Raw genomic sequence first — 26605 nt, forward strand, 5'->3', positions numbered from 1 at the left:
GGACTATTTTACTGTGATGATGAGTAAATATTGCAGAATAATCTCACTAGTTTGCATGGCCTGGTGTTAGCGGTGTTAGCGCTGCCTGCTAATGTGGAAAATCTGGGGACATTTACAGCTCGGAAATTAAAAATAATAATTAACGGTTTCATTTATTCTGACATACTTATTCATATTTAAACATATTTAAACTGCTATGTCTGTAATGTCAATAGCAGTGCAACCGGCTACCGTAATAGTTGTAGTCTGCGCGCACTTTTTTTTTCTCATTCATAAAAAGCTAAAACTGGGGACACTTTCGGGGGATAGGTCCAACATCCAAAACGGGGACTGTCCCCGGAAATGTGGGAAGTCTGGTCACCCTAAAAAACAACGTCAGACCTTTTCATCTTCAAAGCGAGGTAGTGGAACCATTAGAAGTGCTACATTGAAAATGGTCCGGTCTGAAACAGTGTCTCTTCATATCAAAACGAAAAAAAAAATACCGGTATTCATATGACCCGGTATACCGCCCACCCCTACACTACAGGTTTCTGTGCAAACACACTCATCATACTGCCAGTAAACCACACTTTCTGTCTCACTTTGAAAAACATATTTACGTATATGGTAGTTTAGTTTTTATTTTTCCTGATCGTTTGCGGTATACAATTACACGAGTTTGAATAATTTGTTTCTTATACAAAAATAATTTAAGGAAATGGAGAGGAAATATCTCTAATGTAAAAAATGTCCATCAACATTCATCATAGGTATAAACTGGAGCCAAAACTTATTTTGTCTACCATTTCGAACCAAATATAATTACCTGAACCCTGTTGCTTTGTTCCTCATTCTTTGTCAAAAATAGGAAAAAACAACAGAACAAAGTCATTGTTTTCCGTCATTGGTTCACATAACAAAAAACAGAACATAAGTTCTCCAGAGGCCTGATAAAAAACAACTCATTCACTTCTTCTGTATCTGTTTGTACGATGGAAACAAGTCACACAAACAGGAAAAGACGTCTGTGAAGCAGCAACAGAAATTATGAGCATGGCAATAATATCTCCTACCTGGAAAAAAAACAAGCAGCTATTTTCACTGTTTTCTGCAGAACTCATGAATCATGTCGTTGTTTAAAACTCTGCCTTGAAATGAGCTGCGCTAGATTTTAATTAGTGGACACGGTTTTACAATAAAAATAGTTTTACATGATGAATGTGTGAGGATATGACAATAGCAAGAGACGCGTAAATGCTTTATCCAGAATCATGCTTCCATGAAAAATACATTTAAGACATGGAAAGTTGTGAAACAAGGACCTAGACACTTTTACTGCGCTGCAGCTTTATATTAAATATATAATTTAAATTGATTTATGCAGCAATACCAAAATAAAGTATCAAAAATTCAAACAAACAGGAAGCAACATCTGTGAAGCCACAACAGAAAAGTGGTGCATCTGCAAGCGAGATAACAACTACCCCCCGAAATAAAATGCTTTTCCCAGTTTATTAGATGTTAATTTCATTCCTCTATCTGCACATCTCATAAAGATCAAAGTGAGTGTTTAAAGTTTAAAATACACACAAAAAGAGTACTACTATGATCAATATGTAACGTTTTAATAAAGATAATAGTGGTATCCACCCTGAGTTACAAAGACTGCTACTTACTATAAATATGATATTTTCAAATGGGACTTTTGCATTGAAATTTTCCTCCAAGCTGCAGCCACACACCGAAACAAATCCAGGACGAAACATCAGGGCCTGTTTTAATTTCTTTTGGTAAAAGTGGTTCGTTCTGACAATAACACAAGAACTTAAGTTCATATTTATAAAGAGAAAGGCCTCCTTAAAAAGGACGATTTAACATCGCTGACTTTTTATTTTTGGTATGGCCGTTTAATATAAACAATATAAATATAATAATAACCATATATATCATTTTAATGTCCGTGTGCATGTGGTGTTTGCTTCAGTTCATCCAGATGTTGAATATAACCTGTTTTTATATCCTGGATCTCAAAAATAAATTATTTTAGGACAACTGAGATCTGCTGTGACATGTTGTTTATGAACAGAGATTAAATTAAAAAAAGTGAAACCACATAAGAAACATTACACAATATAAGAGTCAAGTTTGTCCAAAGATTTTAAAGTCTATAGTTTCACCTTAAAAGTCAAACTACACAATTATATTAAAATATTAAATGGTACCAAAAGATGTCGTTAATGGTTGTATTCAACATATTTTATCATTTTAAAATCTTCTTATATCTCTTTAGACTGGATTTCTGTAACATCCTTTTCCCCACTGAGAATCAATAGTTAAAACTGAGCTCATTTCACCATAATCCTCTAAATATGTGAAATAACTGCGACATCAGCCTTAATGAAGCTACCAGGAAAACGTCTGGACCATCTTAAATGTATAACTCATCTAAAAGAGATCAAAAGAGAGAAAAAGTTTTAAAACGCAGCTGAACGACATATTTAATTTGCCGCCTTGAACGACCCCTCGTGGCGGAAACTAGAGGCGCAAGTGTTAAAAAAACCTTCAAGCCAGCGCAGTTTTTTTTTTTTTTTATCAAAATAGTACTTTTATTATCAAATTATTACATAAAAATAAACAATATGACGTTGAAATGAAGGACGTATCAGTGAATCACCAACAAACAAACAAAAAAATATCCTCTGAATAAAAACCTGAACAGTAAAAAATCATCGTGATTCTCTAGAAAACAGAGAACACAGGTCCAGTGGGTGAATAACTTATTTCCTCAGATACTTTATAACTACGTCTACAGTAATCTGTCCCTTTTCTTAATGCACTGATAAATTTCTGCACAGCATGGTCAGTGTTTTGAGTCCTTTTGGCAAAAACGCAGCAGTTAAAATGCAGTCCAAAGCTTCTCCTCCTCCTCCTCCTCCCACAGTTAGCAGTAATTACATCCTGTTTGGCCTCAGCCCATACCGACGGTACCTGTCGTTCTTCATTGAGTGCCTGGTGCAGCTGGCGCAGCAGAAACTGGAGTAGTAGGAGTTGGAGCAGAGCCGGGCGTAAACGATCAGCTCACAGTTGGCGAGCTCGGGCTGGTCCACGCACTCTGGAGGCACGTCAACGCCTGCAAGACGGGAGAGATGCAACTCTGATCAAAACACACGTTCATAAGCAGATAACGTGACATGAACAGGACCAGCCTAGGGAGTCCTTTTGTTCACCTGCACGGCACGTTTACATGAGTAACAGTTTCCAGGTGGAGCCTAATTTCTTTGCTAAATATATTTTTTTAAGGGCTCAGGGGGAAACCACTGCACTAATAGCCTTTATTATCACTCCAGCACCAAACAAGCAACCAGCGCTGTGAGGCGTTCACTGAGTTAAACTAAACAATCTCAAGATGCTTTGCAGAATCCAGAGCCTGAAACCTGAGGAGCAAGAACTAATGTGACAAAAAAAAATAACAGAGAGGAGGAGAAGCAAGCGCATGAATACATACAAGCATCTGGATAAAGCAAACTCGGATAGACATGTTATAAGTGAGTAGGCTCGGACAATGTTGTCAGCCACAACATTAAAACCAGTGAGAGGAGGAGGAGGGAATAACACTGACCATCTTGTGACTATTGACCCACAGAGGCTCCTCCCCTCAACCCATGCGGTGCGTTCCATTTCTACTCGGAAGTCGGAATTTCCCATTTCCAAGTCTCCGAGAATTATGAACTGGAACGTCTCCCAAAGTCGTATTTTCTGCTCAGAAAGTCGTAGAATCCTCACTACCCCCGAGTAGAGCTACCAAGATGGCCGCCCCCGTGTGTAAACAATAATCAAGTAAACAGTAATATTCTGTTTATTAGCTCTTCTGGTTAGTTTTTGTTGCATTAAATCGGTCATACAGACAGTATTTTTCCACATACTTACGTTGAAATGCTGTTAAAGTGTAATTTAAGTTTTTCATGTCACGCTAACGATGGCTAAAACCAAAACAGTGCCAAACACCATCGTGGCAAACTGGGATTAATAGTGTATTTTTTTCTACATTTAAATTAAACAATTAAAACTTTTGAATATTTTTATAAACTTCTGCCTCGTGTGGTCTTGTAGATTTCATCACTGCACATAATTCTAGTAAAAAACACATGACATTTAGGTAGAATGTATAAGCAATGAAAAGCAATGAACACTGTTGCAGCTCCGTAAAGACGAAGCAGAGGAGAGAGGAGCAGATCCATCCACTCTCATTAATCATCCCTCACGGCTGAACTCTTTCTATTCTCACCTTGTTGCGTGTCTTTAATGATTCTCACTTCAGCCGTGGCGCTCACGGAGTAGATGCCGGTGTAGGCGTTGCAGGTGTAGGTGCCCTCGTCCGAAGGCTTCACGTGATTTAGGACCAGGCTGCCGTCGGACGACAAGAGGATGTCGCGGCCGTTGGGACGCACCGGGACGCCATTCCTGTGGTTAAATCAAGACCAGAGGATTTATCCGGAGTGGTTTGATAGAAACTGAAATCAAATATAGTTTGTTTTGGATCCTGATCCGTCAGGTTTCTGGTTGCAGGACACAAAGGGGAGGAGTCGGGAAGAAAATATAATAATCTTTAATAAAGGCAAAGTATCCACAAACAGGTAAAAGGCCCAAATCTAAGAAACGAAAAGGAGGAACAAGACGTGGAGGTTAACGAGACACAGGTGAGACTAATGAAGGCGGAGCTCACACCAGAGAAACCAATCCATCAATTAAAGAAAGAGAGGAAACAGATATAACACAAGAAACACAAGGAAAAACCAAACATTCAAAATTAAAAACCATGAGACTAATGCACCTTCATAAGCCTCTGAAAACTTCTGCTAATTTCTTATTTAACTGGAAGAAATAAAACTAATTCTACTTCATAGAAGTCACATTTCTAGCTGCCATAGTGGTTCAGTTCTTTTTCCACACAGGGCAACACTTGTTAGGAAGAAGCTACTGTAGTAAATGCTCATAATTGGAATTTGGGACCCATGAAGTTGATTTATTGAGTGAATTTATTTACTTCAACTTCGAGTCAACTGGTGTCCTTTAAATAGTAGCACTTGTGACTCCTTTTAATTGTTAAATAATTGCAGTTTCAGGCCTCTTGTGATCACTTTTGGACCTCGGACCTCATGTTTACCTGGACCAGCCGATATTGACGTTGTCTCCTGACACGACGCAGGGCAGCAGAGCCGTGCTGCCTTCAGACACCTGGATGTTATTGGGAGCAGTGGTGATCTTCAGGTCTGCTGGAAAATGGAACCAAATAAACTGTTAAATGAGAGATAACACAGGATGCATGATTCTGTTCAACATCATCAAGGCTTCATGTCGTCTCTGCTCTTTACTGACTCCTGCTGGTGATTATGTGGCATTACAACAAGCACAGACGTCTGATAAAAAAAAAAAAAGCTGGATGCTACGCATTTAAAAAGTCACTCACCTTGGACCCTGAGCTGCAGCTGCCTCTGCTCCAGCTGCTGCTGAGTGGAGGCCGTGCACGTGTAAACGCCGGAGTCGTCGCTCTTCAGGGGGCCGATGATCAGGGTGCCGTCTGAGTGCTTGGTAAACCTGCAGCGTTCAGGGGGTCAGGGTTCAGGGTCTGATTAAACTCTTTACAGAGACTCTAGACGATGAATAGAGAATACAGATGTCGCGAAGGTTCCAAGAGGAGATGGAGGCAACATCATGTCTCTCTGAAGATCTAACAACATTTTTCGTTTTTAATAGATAATAAATATTTAAAAAAAATAATAATTAAACCATTAATTTAGAGCCAGAACAGTAAAGTCTTGTTTCTTAGGTGCTGTTTGTTGCCCTTTTATTTTGAAACTGCTGCAGTTCTGCTCCAGGTCAGGTTAACAGAGGTCCACTCCTCGATGCATCCAGATCCTCGTGATTATGTTTCTCTAAATGTGCACGGTATTAACTAAAACCTTTACCCTCTTTCCTGATTTATCTTCGTGCGTCGTGACATATTCCTCTGAAATGAGATTCATTAACCAGTCGATTACCTGGAGTCACTGAGGCTCTGTCCGTCTTTGGTCCACTGAATGACGACCGACTGCAGAGCTGATGGAGGGACGATGGTGCAGGGCAGTCTGACTGTTTGTCCCGCTCGCATTTCCACCAGAGACGAGCCCGAGCGCTCGATACTGAACCTGAGAAGGGATCACAGGACCGTAAAGCCAGCGAAAGAGATGGACTCTTCTCTCAGAACCTTAAGAATAAAATGGAAATGATTTACAGACGCCAGGATAGTGTCGTTACCTCGGGATGGGGCCGTCTCGGGGAAGCGAGGTAGGATCCAGCAGAGGTGATCCTTTTTACGCCCACGTATGATTAAAGAGAAAGAAATCTTCAGTAATAACTCACTTACATAATGTCACATTAACGTGTCATGCGTAAAGAACGATTCAAGGTCAGCGCACTCTGACGCAAAACCAGAGACATCAGCTTCACCCCAATCTTCTCGACTTTCGCGTGACGGACTAATTGGGATCAAATTAGAGTTTGGACCGAGTCTGGCCCCAATTACATGACTGCACATGAGGTGAAAGTGTTCCCAGAAGGGCTCTAATCTTTAAAGAAATCGACAGAACAATCCGCGCTGTGTGCACAAACGTTTATTTAGGTGTGTTCAAATGTTTAAACTGAGTTTTCCAAAATGCACCTAAATTGTTTTTTGGAGGACGTTTCATGCTTTTAATTTGATAGGGCATGAAGCAAAGCATGGAAGTAAATATGCACCACTGCAGTGAGGACCACCTTCCACCCAACTCTCTGCTAACCTGTTAGCTCCAGGCTACCACCTGTCACTCAAAGCGGGAACGCCCTTAATTATGCAGAATTTTAAACCTTAATAAACAATAAACAAAAGAGTTGGAAAAAAATGTCACCACCTGCACAGTTGACATGAATAGTGAAATAAACTATTGAGACCAAAATTGTTTTTTATACCAGACTGTAAACATGTTTAATAATAATGTAAAGTTGGGCTTTTTAACATGGGAGTCTATGGGGATTTTCTCCCTTTTGGAGCCTCTAGTGGCCACTTGATGAACTGCATTTATTTTGCAGACCCAGAGTTTGCTGCTTCGTCAACACCTTGTGCCGTTCTTCATGTTTTGAGTTGTTCCTAAACTGTTTTTGTGTCATCATCTAGGAGTGTCGTTGCTATGTAACATCTGCACAAGGCCCAGCTTCAAAAGTCCAAATATTTTGTGTACATCACCTCTCCACCTAAACGTTGACCGTGTGTTTTATGGATCTTTTTAATTAGAAGACTGCGCAGTAGCTGCAACTATTGTGCAGACAATAATTTGAGGTCTCACTGTAGTGTGACTGCTTGAATAACAGCTTTACTAAACTTAAATTATTAGTATTCTGTTACCTGACACAGAGAGGTAAATGTAGCGGTGGTCTCGCTCCCGTTCCCGAGTGGCCACACACAAGAACCAGCCGGAGTCCGAGGTAGTGACAGGTCCGACTAACAGGGAACCGTTGGGCTGCTGCCGGTGCCTGAGGAACACAGGTGCAGAGTATTTTAAACAGTTTTTACCAAATTCAGAATGAGATTTAATAATTACAAATTGAGCTGACCTGTGAGTCGACAGCTGGACGCCTTCTCGTCTCCACTCCACGACGACGGTGGACGACGGCGGAGGGCTGACTCTGCAGGGCAGCACCACCGTCTGTCCCACCAAAGCCTCCACGGTGGAGGGGTCGCCCTTATCGATGGTTACTCCTTCCAGGGTCAAACTGAGGGAAGGACGAGGGGGGAGGAGGGACAGAAAAGGCGGAAAAAAGAAAGGAAGACAGAGACGATGGGAAGGGAGAAAGAGAAGTCACTTTATGCTCCACTGTTGGTCACCAAAGCAAGCATAAAGAGCGCCCGCAACCCGGCTTCAAGAGTTCATCAGGGGGAAAAAAAAGCTCAGAGGGGGAAAAAGACGAGAGACGCAACCCGACCTCACCCACAAGACAACGAAATCAAGATGGAGAAGCTGCCACCAGACGCAGGGTTTAGTGACGACACACAAATACGAGGACGTGAAGCTTCACAGCAGAACCTTTATTAGTTCAATCTAATCACAACAAGATGACAACACACACAGAGGCAAGCGCAAGAGTCCCAGAAGCGTGAGAAACAGTGGTGGTTGGTGTCCGTGTAGGGGGTGGTGTCCCGACTTTACGTCGAGGGTTAGAGGAGAGAAAAACGAGGTGTCGCTACGGAAGCAGGCGTGAGGGCGTGAGACACGGTGGAGCAGCTTTAGAGGAAGCGAGAGCTCAGATTTAACCGCTCTAAGAAACATCCACTGCGTAACATAAAGCGTGTAAAATACTCTGACGCACATAAAGACAAATGCATAGGCGGTTGTTATATATAATAGTTTTAAAGACAACACTGACTTTAAATGTATTGACTTGTCTCAAAGTCTTTTTTTTTTATATAATTACAAAAGCCTCTCTCATAATTTTTGTTAATTATGATTAAGATAAAAGTTAGTTTGTGCAAATGATGTAAGCTATAGTCCTTCATCTTGTTTATATGAATTTGCTATGAACACACATAAAAAAAACCCCTGAACATTAACTTCCTCATCATATTCCCATGATTTGTCTTTGTCTCCTTCAGCTCACTCCTCAGCCCTGAGGGACAGAGTGAACTTGGGCTCCTTCGGCACAGATAAGAAGGCTGTGAGCAGCACTGTGAGGCTGGTGGTGGTGGCGGCGGTGGTGGTGGTGGTGGGGGTTCCTGGGTCTTCGTTGGGGGGAGAGGGAGGGAGGGGGGGCGCTTACCTCGCGGCTGGGAGGGTGTGCTGCACGGCCGTGGCGGTGGAAGGCCGGCGTGGCCTCAGGTGGACCCTGGCCCTGTGGGCGTGCGTCGCCGCGCTCGTGGCCTGTCTGCCGGTGCCGGTGGAGCCGCCCTGGACGGTGAAGATCCTCCCCATGTTGCGTGACCGCGCGTCCGTTGACCCCCCGGACGGGGCCCTTCCCGGTGTGGATTCCCCCGCGTGGGGGTTTTCCTGCCGCTGGACGGGCGCGGCCACCTGAGGGCACGCCCTCTGGCACTCGGCTCGGGTCATGAAGTTGTTGCTGTTGCCGTGGCAACCCCCGTACCAGAACTGAAGGCACTTGGCGGTGATGACGTCGAAGTGGAACCTCGGCACCCAGTTGCTGCAGGAGCCGGCGGCTCGGGGGAGGGAGCAGATGGAGCGATCGACTGCAGGAAAGAAACACGTTACTGAACTTTCTACCATGCTGTGCATGTGCATGTGCATGTGCATGTGCATGTGCATGTGTATGTGCGTGTGCGTGGCAGGGTCTATATGTGGGGCTGGGAGGATTGGGTTTTTATTTGTATTTGTTGTAATGTATGTTTTTGTTTGTGTGAAGCACTTTGCTTTGCATTTTTGTATGGAAAGTGCTATATAAATAAAGTTTGATTTGATTTTCATCTAGTGCAATTGGAATAATAAGTGCAATTAGAATCTACTGCCTTAAACACCAATTAATTATGCTCTCATGGAATTTGAGCTTTCTTTGCAAAAAACAAACATTTTCAATTAGCGGCCTGAACCTCTAAACTCATATTTTAGATTTCACAGCTCCGTCTTGGTTAAAACCTGGACAGACATTTATTCACATATATGATATTCACATATATCACATTTTAAACTGTCTGTTTTGTTTGTTACAGGCTGGTGCTGCTGCTTTTATTGCACATACATTGCATTGATTATATGTATTTTAAAGACGACTGACTGATGCCCAACAAGAGACCGGTGTTGGAAATTAGCTTCACCTGCACAAACATGCACAAAACACTAGATGCTGCTTCTGCAACTGTTTCTCTGTACTTGTTGCTTTCAAATGAATGAATAATGAAAAGTGACACATCTAGCCTGGAATCTTTGTAATTCACTGCCTCTCTGTCCCTCTCTTTCTACTCTGTCGTTTCTATAATCAGTCACAGTAGAATGTGTTTGTAATCAAGTATGTTATCAACGTATAAAAGGATCATCTCACTGTGGTGGGGTGGGTCGGGGCAGCCCTCTCCGTTGGGTCCTCCTGCAGGTGTGGTGCGGTCGAAGCAGCACCCGTAGGTGGTGATGCGACACTGCACCGCATTCTCAGTAGGAAGAGAAGGACGAACCTGAGGGGACATTACAGACCTTTATGCATCTACTACTAGGTCCACTAGTGAGAACTGAATGCATTCTTATATAACAGTCCGAGTTATTTTAACATGTGCAGCCAACATGTAAAACGTAAATAAGGAACATTTCCTCTGTGTGTGCTTACAGTGGGTGCAGGGGCCACATACTCCACGCAGCCCTCCCTGTTGTAACCCTGGGCAGCCGTCGCACCATCTTGGCAGCAGCCGTAACTGAAAAGGAAGCGAGAAGACATAAACAATGAAGCAATCTGCACTCAAAGCGCGGGCCAAAAATAACAGAAAGTACAACATCTCTAAGAAAACCTCAGCCTCAGCCTGGTCACTTTGGGTTTTCTATTCTGGTCGTGCACAACGCCAATCATGGTTAGCGCGGTCGTATAGCTGTAAAAGCGACACCCAGACAAAAGCTCTAAAACTAAGACTCTGCATGAAAACCTCGACCGCAGCGTAATGACAGTGCTGGAGGAGGATACCTGGTCTTAGCGCAGTGTGGCTGGGCGTCAGTGGGAGCTGGAGCCTGTGGGCAGCCCAGACCCTGAGGACCACCGGCTGAGACGCGTCCGTCCGGGCAGCAGCCGTAGCGAGACTGGCTGCAGTGGAGGGCCAGGGAGGAGCTGTGAGGGTCGTAGACTGTGTTGGTCTGGGTCGGGTCCCTCGTCTCCGGCCTGCGGCCTGAAACCAAGCAGAGGAGGATTCAGACGCGGGTTTTTTAACGTATAAACGTTGCATGAAGCGGCAGAGACGTTCACACGACGCTTTGCAGGTTTACAATAGAGTCTATTGTGTTTGAGGTCACACAGTGAGCCTGGATGCATGCACATAAACCTCCAACAAAACACTTCTCAGGACATTTGGGACTGTTTGTTCATGGAAAGATAAAGGAGGGAACATTGGAAAGGATCCGTGCCAGTGATCGGTATAAACAGTCTCCCGGGGGAAATTAGCACACAAGACGTCTGAACGGACATTCCTGACCAGTGGCACAGCACATGGTCCTGGAAGTGCCAGAAAATGCAAGAAACACGGCAGCCAGCGCTAGCACACTTCAGTGATTCAGAAATATTTTAATCAGGCAAACCATGGCCATGGAACCCTGAAAACATGTCAGTCAGCCCCGGATAATTAGTGAGGGGACAGGCTGAGTGGGGGTGGATGGGGGGGGGGGGGGGGGGTTAGGGGAGTGACGGGGGACAAAGTGACAGGAGTTATGTCAGCACACAGGAGGAACACAAGGGCAGGAATTTGCACAGTTAGCGTCCAGTGCATGATGGGAAAATTTAATCAATTTTTGACTAAATCTGACAGTTTAAGTAGTTTATTTAATTATTGTTGACTTTCGAAGTAACTGAGAGATTCTAAAAACATTATTTTAACACACTTCGGTTGAGAGCTCATCTCTCATTTCAGTGACATTGTGAGTGGAGGTTTCAGGTCTTTATGTATAAAAAGAGTCTGACCTATAGCGTGATCTGGCACGTAGGGCTGGAAGCCAGTCTGAGTGTTGTCGTGTCCTCGTGGGTCCTGAACGCTGGGAACAGCTGCACACGGACAAACAAAAAATGATGACAGGACAGTTTGAAATGTGAGCGTGTGATTCCTTAACACTTTTTCTTTGCACTTTATCGTACGTTTCTGTATTTGCATGTTCACCACGTGCCGAATGAATCGTTTCATTGTACTTATTTCGTGCCCTTTCTCTGCACTACGAGTCTAGAGCTGCAAGTGCGTCGACAGACATTTGCATATAATGACAAGAATGCAAGGGGAGTGTGCGTAGCTCGGAGGCCGGATGTAGGAGCTCGTTTTACGTGTCCTCCTCACCCTGCGGGTTGTAGCAGGACTGGGTGTTGCAGCGCTCCACTGTGGAGGGTTTAGGGTGGGCGTTGCACTGGTCCACGGGGTACAGGTTCCTCTGCTGGTCCGAGCAGATCACCTGACGCTCTCTGCTGCCGGAGCCGCAGCTTCTAGAGCACTGCCGGACAAAAAACGGAGAGCGATCATCAGGAATGAAGCGTCGTCTTTATTCACGGGCGTTGTGTCGTGTCGTTGTTAACGTGTCTGATCGCGCTCACCAGTCCCCACTCTCCGACGTGCCAGCTGATCTGTCTGGAGCAAGGGGCCATCTCGCACGTCTGGACCACGGCCGGGCGGAGCAAGGTGCTGCAGGACGTTTCTGCCAGCGTCATTCCACCCGAACCCACACAGGTCACATCCCTGGTCTGTTGACCTGGACCACAGGTCACGGAGCACTGCACACACACAGTTTACAGATCTGTTACTCAGATCACATCTACAAGCGAATGCTGAGGCCTTTCGGTAAAGTGTACGACGAGGAAACAAGAGGGGGGTGCGTTTGTTTTCTAGATCTTGACATGGGTGTAGTAAAAGGTGGGGGACAAACATCTAGCCTCCTTAACCTCCTGAGACCTGAGCTGTTGTTTGCTATGCATTTTTAATTTCTTCATATCCCTTTATTTGGGATTAGCAGAACCTAAGAACTACAAAAACTAAAGCATCGTCTTTGAACAGGAAGTCGTTTTTGGAAAAAAAATGACGTCCTCGTGCGTGGACACTGGGATTATTTCATACGCCAACATGTAATAATTTAATTTTCATGTCGGAACATGGCTGTGCAAAGGCAGAATTGCAAATAATGAAATCCCAACGTCCTCAGTCGGGTACTTGCTAATTAGCAAAGTTATAGCTCATTACTATTAAATTAAATTAGGAATGTTAATAAGTTGTAATAACTTGTACCTTGTCCACATTATTACATGACCGCTCATGTTTTTACATCAACTAGCATCTAGTTATGGGGATAAAAGTTTAAATTAAACAGAATAATCTGCAACAAACCTAAAACTTAACGTCCCCATATGAGGATGCAGGGTCTCGGGAGGTTAATTTAAAATATTTCAGACACAACTTAACACTGTTTCCACAAAGAGTTTCCACAAATAACATCTTTCCAGATGAATCGGAAAACCTTCAGATTGATTTTTATGTCGAAAAAGAGGGTAGTAACGTCGTACATCTTTATGCTTGTTTCCAATCTACAGTTTACTGAGAAAAAGTATGTCATTCTAATGAACTAATCACATCAACATAAATGTGATGCATTAAATGTAAAGTGTAAATATATAAACCAGTGCAGGCCTCACTCACCGCGCTCCATCCAGTCACGCGGTACTCGGCGCATTTGTGCATGTTGCAGGTCTGCAGAGAAGGTGGAGCCTCGGCGTAGGCGGCACAGACGGCGTCCTCCACCACGCGGGGGCCTGAGGCATCATGGGAAACGCACTGCACGCTGCGCACCTGAGAGCCTCCGCCACAGGTGACGGAGCAGGTGTTCCACTCCCCGGTCCTCCAGCTGAGTATCCCACGGAGACGAGAGGAGAGCGTCAGTCTTTTTACCACATCAGTACAAACAGACGACTGATGGAAGGAGTTTCATTCCAAAATGATGTAGTTATTTATTTTCTTTTACTTTATTTGTGGTTATATGTTTAAAATTTGGTTTAAAAATCACAACTTTAGAGGTAAACGTCTCTGAACATCACCAATAACTAGTGTTTTTGACAGTTAGTTGAGCTATAACATGTCAAATATTTATTATTGGTACGGAGAGAATGATGTCTTTGACATCAAACTGACTTTTTTGTTCGATATTTTAATTAAAAACCGAAAAGCAGAAAATCTGAGAAGCTGGAACTTTGAGAGAAGAAAACTTTTCTCACATAAATCGTTTTAAAAGATGATTTAGTGTAATTTCAGTGTTTACCCATCAGCTTATTAGTTTGTATAGAGCCCTTTCACAGTTTGTGTAAAGTGTGGCGTTTTTTTAAGGGGCGGGGCTTAACTGGAAGCAAAAGATCTCAAACACTGTAGCTGTAACGCAAACACTGTCAGCATATTTCAACGGACTGTTTTGGCAAGAATGGACGAGGAAAACGCATATTTTAATACACTCACTCACCGAGACCGTGAGTGTTATTTTAAAAATTTGACTCTCACTCATTGGATAGATGATTTGACCAAAGGAGGACACAGAGTGGACAAAGTCTGGTCCGTCTTTATCAAGTGAAGTCTCTCCAACAACAATATTACGAGAAGTAAGTGGAAAATAGTTTCTGATTTTTCACTGTGGAGGGTTAAGTAGTAAATGTAACTTCTGCTTGGACCAGAAACATGTAACTAATGTTGAGTTAGCAGTTAGCATTAGCATTAACATATAACAAGAACCATAAATTAACATATTTAGTCTAACACATCACAATTTATTGTAAACTACAATGTTATTCAGGCTGAAACTGATGATGCATTACATATTAATCTTATCTGATATGAAATGTGCGCATAGTTGTTGATTGTCTCACTCCAGTTCTTTTCTTTTAAAAACCAAAGCTAAACCAAAGTCAGCTACTACTAGCAGTGGCTGGCATGTGATAAAACCTCAACTTAGTGTTTTTGATTTTTTGGTTTTGGCAAAGACGTCTTTTTAACAGAGGTTGCGTCATGCTTCCCTCTGTTTTGCCTCCAGCTAACATCGTTACACTGACGTGGGCCATGAAGGGTCTATTACCAACTGTTTGAGCAATAACTTCAGTCTTAAAGTAATTAATGTTCCTTGTTCAGACATAAATCAGCATTTTGAAATGAAACCCTTCAAATGCAATGCATGCTTATAAAAGGATGCATTGCTTTAAACATATCAGCAACTAAAAAACACACACACACACACATGTTGATAACATCCTTGTATAAACTATGGTTGATCTCAGCTAAAAATCAGAAACTGTTTTCCACGTTCTGGTTAGTTTGACACTAGATACTAGAAAAAAACCATCTCCCAAACCACAACCTCAGAGTTAGCATCTACTGATTCTGATCTAACATGCAGTGTTTGTTAAAGCTGCAGAACAATGAGGGTGCAGCTACTCGAGCTTCCTAAACATCTCAGGTTTCCGAGCTTTAAAGAAAAGACGCAGGAAATACCAGAGAGTCACTGACTGAAGCCGAAACTATTTACTATCACACCGCTGCCCACAAACACACGCAGCGTGACGACTATAAACCTGCACACACGTCATTAATGGACAGAGAGTTTTAGAGTTTGTTAAAGCTAGTCAGGCAGCAGCCGAGCTCAGGGATCAGCGACACAGGTCAAAGAGGAGAGGGGCGTCTTTGGTGGAAATAAGGCCTCAGATCACGGTTCAGTTTCCCCGGAAATAAATCGTTACAGGGTTGGAGGGAGATCTCTGAGCTGGACAGTTGCTTTTGTTCTCACCCTACACGGAGGAACAGGCTTTGCACTAAACACAGATTCAAGAGTCAAACACATTTCAAAGGGGGAGAGAATTTGTTTTCAGTTATTTATCAAATCAATTTTAGCCACTTGAATCATTTTTATTGGCAAGTGGCTAAAGATGATTCGTTTCCCAGGTGAAATAAGCAGAATGAATTAAAATATTGGCTTAATAATTACGTCTCCCCCTGCGTTTGAAACAGACCCTGGGTTACCTGAACACATAGGCTCTGGGTCTCTCTGAGGATCTCCACAACTGTGGTGGATACAGGTACGCCATCCTTTCAGACAGTCATAACACAGCAGCAACGGTCAACAAGCTGCTCTGGAAGTTACTTGATGATTGGAACAAAAAAAAAAAAAAAAAAGAAAACGCCTCTGAAATCTGATTGGTGAGGTTGTGTTTACCTGCGGCTCTGTGGGCACGGGTGGGGGTTGCAGGTGCGGTTGGTTTGTGGTCTCGGCAGAGAAGCGCACAGGTAGTCGGGATAGGCCTCGTTATCGATGGTGCAGAAGACCAACCGAGACTGGTAGCCTGAAGGGGGACGAGACGGAGGTTGTTTCCGAGAAGCAAAACGGTGGAATAAACTTAGCTGTAGTTCCAGCCAGTAGTTCCCGCAGCCCGACCTGAGCCGCAGTCTTTGCTGCACGCCGACCAGGATCCAAAGCTCCAGTAGTAGCCCTCTCTGGAGCGTCCGTTTGGAAGGTAGTATTCGTACTCCACGCCCTGGTTGGGCTCCTGGCTGATCAGCTGAGAGGACAGGGTGCAACACAGATGTCAGAGACTGTTTCACCACTTCATGACCATTTCTCCACGTAAAACACTGCACATGATTTCACACACACATGCCAGTGGTTCCTTGAGTGTTTGCTGGAGGTAGTTCTGTTTGAAGCTAACATATACAGTGATGCTAACAGCATTTGCAACCCTCCGAACTTTCTGCATTAAAATGACTCAAAACATCAGCAGATTTATCCTAAAAGTAGACAAAGAGAAATATGATACTTGTGCATTTATTAATTCATTTAATAAAACAGTCATCTGCGGCAGCTTGGAGGAATTCTAACCCATTCCTCAGAACAGAACCTCACATGTTAACTCACAACCACTTACTTCAGGTTCTTCCACAATATTTCCACCAAACTAAGGTCAGGACTCGTTCTTCAATCATTTTGTATGTGCTTGGGGTTGTTTTCTTGCTGCATGACCCCATTTCTCTTAAGCTTCAGCTCACAGGCAAGAGAATTAGCTCTTATAATTCAGAATTCATTGGTCGTTCATATAGATATGTGCTGTGAAGATCGGACTGTAGCAAATCCCTGAAAGTGAAACCTCATAGATATGAAATCTTGGCTAATTTTTTTAGAATACACAACTATACAAGTATAATATTTCAGTTTCATTTGATTGACTGAGCTCTCCTTGTCTACGTTCAGTACTTGTGTGAAACAACTTGTTTTTTTATATTCAACAGTTTATTTATCCTTAATGCTTCCGAGCCTCTTTATGGTTTACCAGTTCTTGGGGGTTTCCTTTGCTTCCACTGCTGTGGTCATCTGGCCTGAACTGGGGACTGGCCCCAGGAAGCAGTGGTGCTAAATGCAGGAAATTCCAACCAGGCCGTACCAAGGTCCCTCGACATTAGGGGGATTTGGGTTATTTAGTTTTAGATTTAGTGAAATTTATAAGACTTAAGTTTGATATGTTTGATTAATGGAATGTTTATTTTAAATTATAGACATTTTTTTGCAGGTACTATATTAGTGTGTTATGTTATTTCTTTATAGAATAATCGGTCTGTGTAATTGACTGTTTCAGATTGCTTGGTTTGTTTAGTTTAGCTCCTTTCATTTGGCCTTTTTTTTTAATGGGCCCAGATCTTTATCGCTTAGTTTTTGATCTCAATGTTGCTGTGAAGCAGCCAGCTTAAAGGCATCGTGTGGATTTTGAAATATGGGGATTGTTTACACCAAAATAAGGGAAATTCACTTGAAAGTTATTTTCTCTGCAGTGTGAGACCGTTTGTGAAGCATTGAAGGTTTCTGTGATCTTACCTCAACAACCAACGGTTCAGTGGTGGGTCCGCGGCCAATGATGGTCTCCGGGATGTTGTCCCCCTCAGCTCCTCGTTGATAGTACAGCGTGGTGCCAGCGATTGGTGTCGCACGGGAAAACTCGATTACCCAGTGGCCATTGAGGTAGTACTCTCCACGCAGGTTCTTGATAGCTGATCATTCATGTCAGTTTTGTTAGGTAGAACACAACATACTACAGAAACTGTTTTCTTTCGATCCCAATTTGCATCGTAAACAAAAAGCCCAAACTCACCCAGGTAGTTACGCGTGGCCACCGTCTCTCTGATGCTGATGGTCGTGGCTCCGACCGGGATGATGAACATCTGGTTGTAGCCTGACATGAAAACAGGACATAAACTCATAAGAACTTGGCTTCCGGTTTCCTTCCACCTCAGAGGATTGGAAAATGAAACGCGCGTCGTACCAGTCGGTTGGTCCCGTACGGTGAAGCTGCTCTTGACCTGATAGCAGGACTGGCCGTTGCCCCCACACTGCAGGCAGGGGTCCTCCTGCTGAGGAGACTCCAGCATGTTGTCGCAGCCCAGACGCTGATGGAAGTAAACGGAGGGAAGGATTTCATAAGAAAACACAGAGAAATACAAGTCAAATCCATTGTAGTATTCAGTACATACCCTCAGACATCAAATGGTATGTCAACTCAGTTGAGTACAGTCTATTCATGTTGATACTGGCCTGTATTAAAAGCTTAATTTGTGACATTGTTCCACTGAAATCAAAGCTTATGTCATTTAAAACGAGCAGTGGAATTGCACATTAAAAAAAAAGTCACCATTGCTAGATAGCTTGGCCACAAAAAGCAGCGGTCCAGCCGCAGATTAGCAGGTTCAACACCCAAAACAATGGAAGACCTGGTTTAAAGAGTGTTGAGAGACTAAATGTGATGAAATGTGAACACACTGTTTCTGTGAAAGTAGCAATTATACACCCTGGCAAGAAAAAACCCTGGTTTCAAGGTTTTTAAAAACTCAACTATAACATTTACAAATACATTCTGAGAGGAGAGAGGACTCAGGTCCACTGCTCTGGTCAGAGGAGGAGGAGGAGGAGGAGGAGGTTTACAGAGATGTGAAGTCAGAGGTTGGATTTTACGAGGTGTTTTATGGGTAAAAGGTTCATGGGTTGCAGCAATAATTGCGTGAGAAAAGAGCAGAGGCAGTGTTTGACGTTACCACATAGTGAAACTAATCTTAGACCCTGCTGCTCCTCTGATTGTGCCCTCTGTGATTAATGAGGTGTGAGGGACGAGTTTGACTGAAGATACGAGAGATTTCACTGATAGGACTTACAAAACAAAATTATGAGCAGACTGGATTACTCTGTACGTACTCACAGCGCAGGCCAGAGAGCGTTTAAAATAGAACATCCTACCGAGCCCTAATCTAATTAGAAACATGTATAACATCCCTTTACTTCCCCTTATGTCTTCTTGTGTTCCCTTCCACCCTAACCCACCTTACAGACTCCATCCACACAGATATCCCTCCGCCCTGGGTGACAGGGCGTGCCATCAACCACAGCCCTGCGGTGGCGGTAGTAGAAGTTTTCTCCTCTCGGCATGCAGTTCAGCTCGCAGGGATTCTCAGCTGCCAGACAGAGGAGTCAGATTTTAGAGTTTAAAACGCTTCATCTGTCATCTCCGGTAATTAATTACAATAGTTACAGCCAACTCTGATTTTCACCTCCGTAATACGGGAGCCACTTGTAGCGTTTGCCCTGGAAGTCGGTCCCATCGAACTGGGAGCACTGCTCTTCACGGAAGTCCTTGGATCCCTCCGGGCAGTCCTGCAGCGGAGGTAAAGGTCAGCGATGCAGAAACAGGCACAAGTTTCATTTAAAATAAAAAATATCCAGTAAACAGAGAGAGAAGGGGTTTGGTCACCTGGATGTTACAGGAGCGGAAGGACTTGTCAGGCCCGACGCAGTTGTGTCCTCCGTCCGTCCTGTGTGTAGAGACGAGGAAACGTGAAAATGAGGATGAGGATAAAAGGGAAAGAGATCTCATCTCATCTCATCTCATCTGTCTTCGTATTGTTTCATCGTATCTTCTCTTATATGTTTTTAATCCCGTCTGATTTCATCTCTCCTCTGTTCTCAGCTGATCCTCTCTTATCTCATAATTTGTCGTCTTATTTTATGTCGTTTAATTTCTTCTCATCTCATCTCGCTTCACATAATATTTTCTTGTCTTTGTTTAGTCTGTCTGATTTAATGATCTCATTTTTTTCCATCTTATTACATATGATCTTACCTTGTCTCATCTCTTTTAATCTCTTCTCATGTCATCGTGTATAATATCGTATTTCAGGCCCAGACAACCAAAGGATTTATGAAAACGAGAGCTAATCCTGGCTTGTATCCTGTCTCCTGGTAAATCTCAAAGCACTTGAGCCTCAATTTAACGCAGTGAAAAGCTTAAGTCTAAAGCTGCAAAGAGAAGTCGAGATAACAGTTACTTTGGGAAATTCATCCAGAGCCGCAGAACCAAGTGTTACCAAGTAAAACTAAGCAACAACTTTTATTTTCATTTCTCATCAGTGCTAAAAAAAATCTACTTAGTTTTCATAACACTTCTTAGTTCCTCCTAACGGGACAGAAACATTTAATGACTGGGTGCAGCGAACATATGCAAATACAGCTCGGGCCGCCTGTGTGTGCAGAAATAACAAGGCTCATGTCAGGCATTAAGCAGCATTCCTCTTTAATCTGTACCTGTAAAAACAAAACCGAACCTCACATCACAGCAGTGTGCCTCGACATCAGCAGCGCTGGGCTTTGCCCAAACACCTGCGTGCGCAGGACATGCTGTGAGGCGACAGATGGTTTTGCCAGCCGCCTTTTTTCAGCCCTGCTGATAACTCATGATTCACCTCCAAAAGTACCTGCCCTTAAGCCTAAAAAAACAACACGCGCTCCTGTCGACGTGCCGGAGATTAGGGTTGAAACAAGTCGAAAACAGAACGTTTTGTCCTTTCCGAGCAGCAAATAAATCATGGAAATAGTGGCAGCTATTGATTGCACAAATCTGAAACAGAAGCGAAAGCGTGGCGGAGACAACGAGAAGTAGAAGGTCACTGCAGCAAGATCAGCCAGTTTTATATGGAAACTAACGTGTAACTTCATGGGAGTTCCTGTAAAGCACACAATGATTCAACCTGTCAAATCACAGTGTTTAAAGGTATGATTCAGACGACTAAAAGGTAAAGGACAGATCTCCCTCCCTGAAACTCATCCTTCAGACGAAGAGGAGAAGACGACTAATTACCAGAACGCCTGACTCACTCACTGACTGCATGGACATGTTCAAAACCAGCCCTTGAACACACCACGACACCAAGGCTTACTTTTATTCTTATTTATATCAAAGATTTTCCTGCAGTTTGCTGTCACATAAATGCAACAAAAATATCCCACAAAGTGAAACTGTTAGGACGTGTTAGGACGTGTTCTGCCTGGTGGGCATCTTTCTTCAGAAAAAGAACGAAGAAGAAAACTTTGTTCTTTTTTTCTGACATTCCCCCCCCACTGTTACCGAGACACACCTTCATATTCGGTGGAGCATTTAATGGCAACAAAAGATGACGTATGAGTAGAGAACACAGTCATTTTTTTTTGTTAGAACGTGCTGTATCCTAAACAGGATTAGACGTATTTTTGCTGGAGTGGTTCCATTTTATCCTACGTAACATTTCAAAAGAGAGAACATTGAACTTCTCACTACACGCTGTGGTTTCCTTGTCTCTGCAGTGGATTAATTTCAAAGACAAAGATGAAATCTGCTCATTGTTTGAGATGAAATCAGCCCTTTTCAAGCTTCATGATCTGGGACCCCCCTAAAGAAAACAGGTATAGTCAGATGTCTGTGAGTTGGTTAAAGTTTCACCGAAAGGAAGATTTTTGCTTTGGACTCCTCACATGGTTTCACTTAAACTCTAAAGCCTGAGGCTGTTTTTTTTTTTCTTTTTTCTTTTAAAATTACCTCTAAAAACACTCAGATTCAATCAGTAACAGCTTTGCAGAACTGAACAACCTTGAGCTTTTCTGATAAGAGACTCTTAAGACAATTTTCCTTGAGTCCACATCCTTGCAGCAGAGTGACGTCCAACTCCAACTTAGATGCAACAGAAGTGTATGGAATTAATAACATGCCATAATTCAAAGTTGAAAATAGTTTGTGTTAGTTTTGAAAGTCTGAAAAGAAATTTAAACCTTTGCAAATATGACTTTATATTAGTCTATACTGTCAGAAGAGTTTTTCTTCTTCATGGCTGCATCTCTCCACCCTCCAATACGTTTTCCGTTATTTTGTTCTCTTGATCTTCTACCTTGTAAGTGGTGATCTGAACTGGTCTAGGTTGAAAATGCAAAAGTGTATTTGGTAGATTTCAAGCTTTCAAAAGCACAGTTTATTTCTTTTGCATTTTCAAATTATGGCGCAATATTAATCCCATATATTTTAAGCACAATGATGCTGCATCCATTTTAATCATAGAAACAATAACTGGACCTACTGCATGGTTCCATAACCGTATAAATTATCCAATATTTTATTAGAATACTACTGTTTTGACCCCTTGGATTTATCTTTGACCCTGTAAAGAGGACTAATGGGATGGGAAGGAAACCACTGGACTAAAACATGTACTTTTAATTAAATACAAGATCTTCTTTCACTTTCATCGTCCTCCTCCTCCACCTACCTCATGACCACAGATCACTTTAAGAGTTACGAGAGGCAACATGCCAGCTGGATTCCAGCAATAACACCTCTTACAACATGTTCAATGAAAGCTGGCAACAGCCCCCAGCATGACTTTATGACTCCTTGCTCGCTCCTGTTGTCGTCAGACGTAAGAAAAGAACGAGCCAACTCAAAAACTTCCCAGAAATCTTATTTAACAAAACGATTAGAGGATCATAATCCAGGGAACATTGTGTTGATGTTTTTTTTAGAACACTTTAGAAGTTGTTTCAGCCTAAAGACACAAATGTCCACTCCCCATCCGATCCTCTTCCAACGGCAACACCCAGCAACTAAGAAGTCCTTTTAATATTAAAGGGGCCCCTCCCTGCAGCAGTGTGTTCTGGATGTAAGACAAGCCCACGTCCTCCAGACTTCAAGGCATTCCTTTACAATCAAGATACAGTCTGTGCCCGTCAACCTCACAATTAGCTTTATTCACACAGGGGAAACAAAAACCTGCGTGTCTGTATGTATGCAGGGCTTCACAATGAGCTAGAAAGGAAAATGAAGAAGGAATGTGCAGCGTGTGTTCATGTGCATCCGAAAACAGATAAAGGAATTGGAACCTGTGAGTTATGCAACGTCTGGTTCTCATGGTGACGCCACTGCCACAGCTGCGGCTGCATTCTCCGTAAGGACCCCACGAGTCCCAGTGATCCACGCTGGGCACCTGGATGCGATGGACAGGAAGTTATTTGTAATTTCTACCTTCAAAAACAAGAACTATTAGCTTTTAAAGTGAGACTAAGGGTTTTTAATTACCCTTTACTAGTGCTTTGTACTTCTTTTACCACAGCTGTTCCTTTACGTATTTCATTGACCTTTTATATACCTAATGGTGGAGCCTGTGTACTTTCCATATTTTTCATAGTCAGCTCGTACGTTCATCTTCATGTCAGGTTTCATGTTACATGTCTGTGACTTTTGTATTTGTGTCAACGTAAAAGGATGGCATCATCTGGCTGCAAAACAAATCTACCTACAGGTACAAGTACAGTAACCTGAACCTGAACTTGTGCTGCAGAGGAAAGTTGTCCGATATAATTGAAAAATCCAGAAGAGCTACTAAATGGGCCTTAAGGTGGGACTGAGTTTTGCACCAACCAAATCCTACGTGCACACAATGTTACATAATATTTAGCCCTTTAGCTAGCTTGATTCAAATTAGCAAGAGAGATCATATTACTCCAGTTTTAGCTTCACTGCAATAGCTCCCTTTAAAATCTAGAATTTTAAATCCTCCTCCTTACAAACAAGACCCTTAAAGGCGTTGCTCCATCATATGTGAAATACGTGTCCTTGTACCATATCATCACAACAGATCACTTTGATCTCAAAGTGCAGGACTACTTGTGGTTCAAAAAGTAAAATAGGAGGTAGAGCCTTCGGCTATTATTCTGCTCGCCTGTACTTTTAAGATCAGGCTTAAGACTTTCCTTTTTGATCAAGCTTATAGTTAGGGCTGGACTGAACCATCCCTTATTTATTATGCACTAGGCCTAGCCAGCTGGGGGACGATGCACCTCTTCTCTCTTGCACCGAGCTCCTATCGTCTAATTTCTTTTCTCTGGTACCAATTGTCTGTCCTCTAATTTCTTATCTAACTTCTTCTATATTACTAGTCACACAAGTCTGTGCCACTCTGTGTAGCATGTTTACTGCTGTGAGTCACCCTCTGAAATGCATAGTCATAGAAATAACAGGCAGCCTGTAAAGATACCTAAAAAGTTTCCGAGGGCAGGGTTCACTTGCCCCTTTGTGATCTACATCAAAAATGTCTCTTACTTTTTACTGTTTTTCAAGTAAAGCTGATGGACATCAGGATTTCTAAACATAGCATTGTGTGTCATCCGCAAAGAGTTTGACTCTCATGTCAGTATATACAGTTTATAGAACAAATAATCACATTTTAGAAGCAGTAAACATTAAATCCTGGTATTTGTGCTTAAACAATTACGGAAATCATCAATCTGCTCATGGATTATGTAGCTAAGTGCTGCAACTCTACTTTACACGACAACTACTCTAAAAATTGGCTTGGTTTAAAAGAGAGTCATCCAGACTGAGAGGCAGTTTATTGGTGTTTCCGTTTTGGTTTGTAACATTTGTTTGTGCTGCTTTCATTGTTTCCTCTTTGTGTGTATTCATTTCTAGTGGATCCGCTCACCATGAATGCTGGAGCCAGGAGCAGCTGAAGGATCAGCAGAGGAAGCAACATCTTCATCGTTGCCTGGGTGAAAAAAAAAGAGAGAGAGAAGGCATCCAGAGTTTAGTCACTGTGACTAATATAGGTTGTTCAATGTGAAACTACTCTGTGGAAAACAAGCCAGGACAACAAGAGTGAAGAGTCACTGATGGGATGTGAAATACTAAAGAGGAGCTATAGGGACGCTGAGTAACTTCCTTTTTTTTTCCAGCAGCTGATTAATGTTAAATTAAAAGCTGGGACTTCAACGTTGGCTTGACAGACACACTCTCGGCCACGTTTATGTGTTGGTTTTGGAGTGGGAATTCTATGTTTTGCAGATTTAGTTTCAATCCACAGGGGAGCAAGTTGCCTCCAGGTGAAACATACATCTGGGACTCAGTTTTAAGATATCAACTTGGAATTTGGCACATTAAATTATATTTAGCAACTGGCGATTAACTAAGGCACACCTCCATAACTGTGAGTAGTTATGGAGCACCATGCTTATCACTTCCTCCTGCTGTCTCGACACTAATTGCTTAACCAAGCAAAAAATGTTGCCATTGTTGCATGTGGAGAGGCTGTTTGTTTGTTTTTTCCCTCCGAGCAAATGGTGGATTTCCTGCAAACCCCCCCCCACTCTGAAGGTAGAGCTGCCAAACCACCTCTGACCTGTCAGCCATGACCACCAAATGCCCTGACGGAGAGGAAAAGATACCCCGCGGGCCAAGAAATTAAATGGATGGCTGTGCAGGGGCAAAGTGAAAGCATGGAGTCATCCCGTCTGTCTCAGACATACACAAACACTCAAAGAGCCAAAAGGCCACAATTGAGCAACAGTGTAATGGTAATGGGTGGTGGTGGTAATCTGACACGGTGCTGTCTGGACTTGCAGCTTCTCACTGACTCAGGATTTCATTTATCTTCTTTTTATTTCCAGGAAATCACTTAATAATGTCCATAAAACCTAATGATTTGCTTTCACCTGGCCCAAAATCTAAAATATTGAATCTAAACTCAGATAAAATGGAAGAAGAAGGTGCAAAGTGACAACGAGAGAGTGAAACTGGTCAATATTACACATTTTTGGATTCATTTCAAGAATTGGTGTATTGTTATTTTTCCATCAATACATTGACAAATGACCCTCAGCAAAAACAGCTTCCATCAAACTTTATTCTTATGGTAAAATATGTCACCACCGAAAAATGAAAAATCTTAATAATCACAATAAGACACCAACCAGCTGAGATCCCTGCATCTCTATTTATAAGCCTCAAGCCTCGAGCATTGCATGCTTTTATCCAACCAAATTAACAATTATTCATCAGTCAGTTAGTCAGCCTGAGCAGGCAGCGTCTTGCGCCTCTTGCGTATTGTGCGTATCCGGGAACCTTCGCAGGCTGGAAACTTCTAATTGAACCTTACGGGAAGGTGTGTGTTACTGTGACACCTCTATGAACGTTACATAATAAGGTGCGTGTATTCCTGGGTGTCTATGTTGATCTTAGCAATATTTGGAGACCGGCTCTCCACGATCACTTATTTGATTTAATATAAAAAAGTTTATATATGTATATATATATATCTTCTTCTATTTTTTTTTTTTCTCTGGTGATTGTTGACCCCGAGCAGTCAATTCCTCTAAACTCCGGCAAAGATCATAAAAAGGAGCTAATATCCAAAGAAAATCTGACGCAAGAATAAGGGGCTTTAAATGTTATTTGGATTGAAATAAATTCATCTACTCACCCCTGTTCAGTGGTTGTAAAAGCGGCTTCTTAAGAGTCCCCAAAACCCGCCGGACCCGCAGCAGAACAGAACTGACAGCTGGCTTCTCTCCGGAGCTTTGGCTTGAAGATGCGTCGGAACAGAGGTGCAGTGTTCTGGATATATGAGGAGGGCTCTCTGGCTGGAAACCTCTCCGTCTGTCTGTCTGTCTCTCTCTGTCTCTCTCTCCCTCTCTCTCTTTCGTTCTGCCTTGCATCCAACGGGAACCCGAGAAGCAGAAGAACAAGAAGAAGAAGACGCAGAGAAAGTCCCGTTGGCTGAATCCTCCGCGGCGTCATCAGCGCGCTTTTTAAC

General features: G+C 42.7%; 1 protein-coding gene across 2 annotated transcripts; it reads right to left on the minus strand.

Annotated features, from left to right (window-relative positions):
* Nucleotides 1-2558: 2558 nt before the first annotated feature.
* paplna (papilin a, proteoglycan-like sulfated glycoprotein) lies at nt 2559-26605 on the minus strand. Of its 2 annotated transcripts, none has more exons than XM_047611508.1 (27): nt 26273-26605; nt 24500-24562; nt 22899-23002; nt 19471-19531; nt 19271-19373; nt 19044-19174; nt 17995-18118; nt 17824-17904; nt 17550-17722; nt 16122-16245; nt 15903-16029; nt 13355-13559; nt 12262-12438; nt 12011-12161; nt 11647-11727; nt 10663-10861; nt 10315-10399; nt 10039-10165; nt 8809-9232; nt 7609-7767; nt 7400-7527; nt 6277-6328; nt 6021-6167; nt 5450-5577; nt 5147-5252; nt 4268-4443; nt 2559-3112 (listed from the first exon to the last, which is right to left on the minus strand). In XM_047611508.1, exons 2-27 carry the CDS (start codon nt 24554-24556, stop codon nt 2934-2936), a joined length of 3609 nt encoding a protein of 1202 aa, XP_047467464.1. In that variant the 5' UTR covers nt 24557-24562; nt 26273-26605; the 3' UTR covers nt 2559-2933. The 2 variants fall into 2 exon arrangements, with proteins under 2 accessions (XP_047467464.1, XP_047467463.1); XM_047611507.1 differs by having other exon boundaries at nt 5147-5255; nt 26273-26604.

This window comes from Mugil cephalus, chromosome 17, assembly GCF_022458985.1.
Source record: "Mugil cephalus isolate CIBA_MC_2020 chromosome 17, CIBA_Mcephalus_1.1, whole genome shotgun sequence".
In the NCBI taxonomy this organism is placed as follows: Eukaryota; Metazoa; Chordata; class Actinopteri; order Mugiliformes; family Mugilidae; genus Mugil; species Mugil cephalus.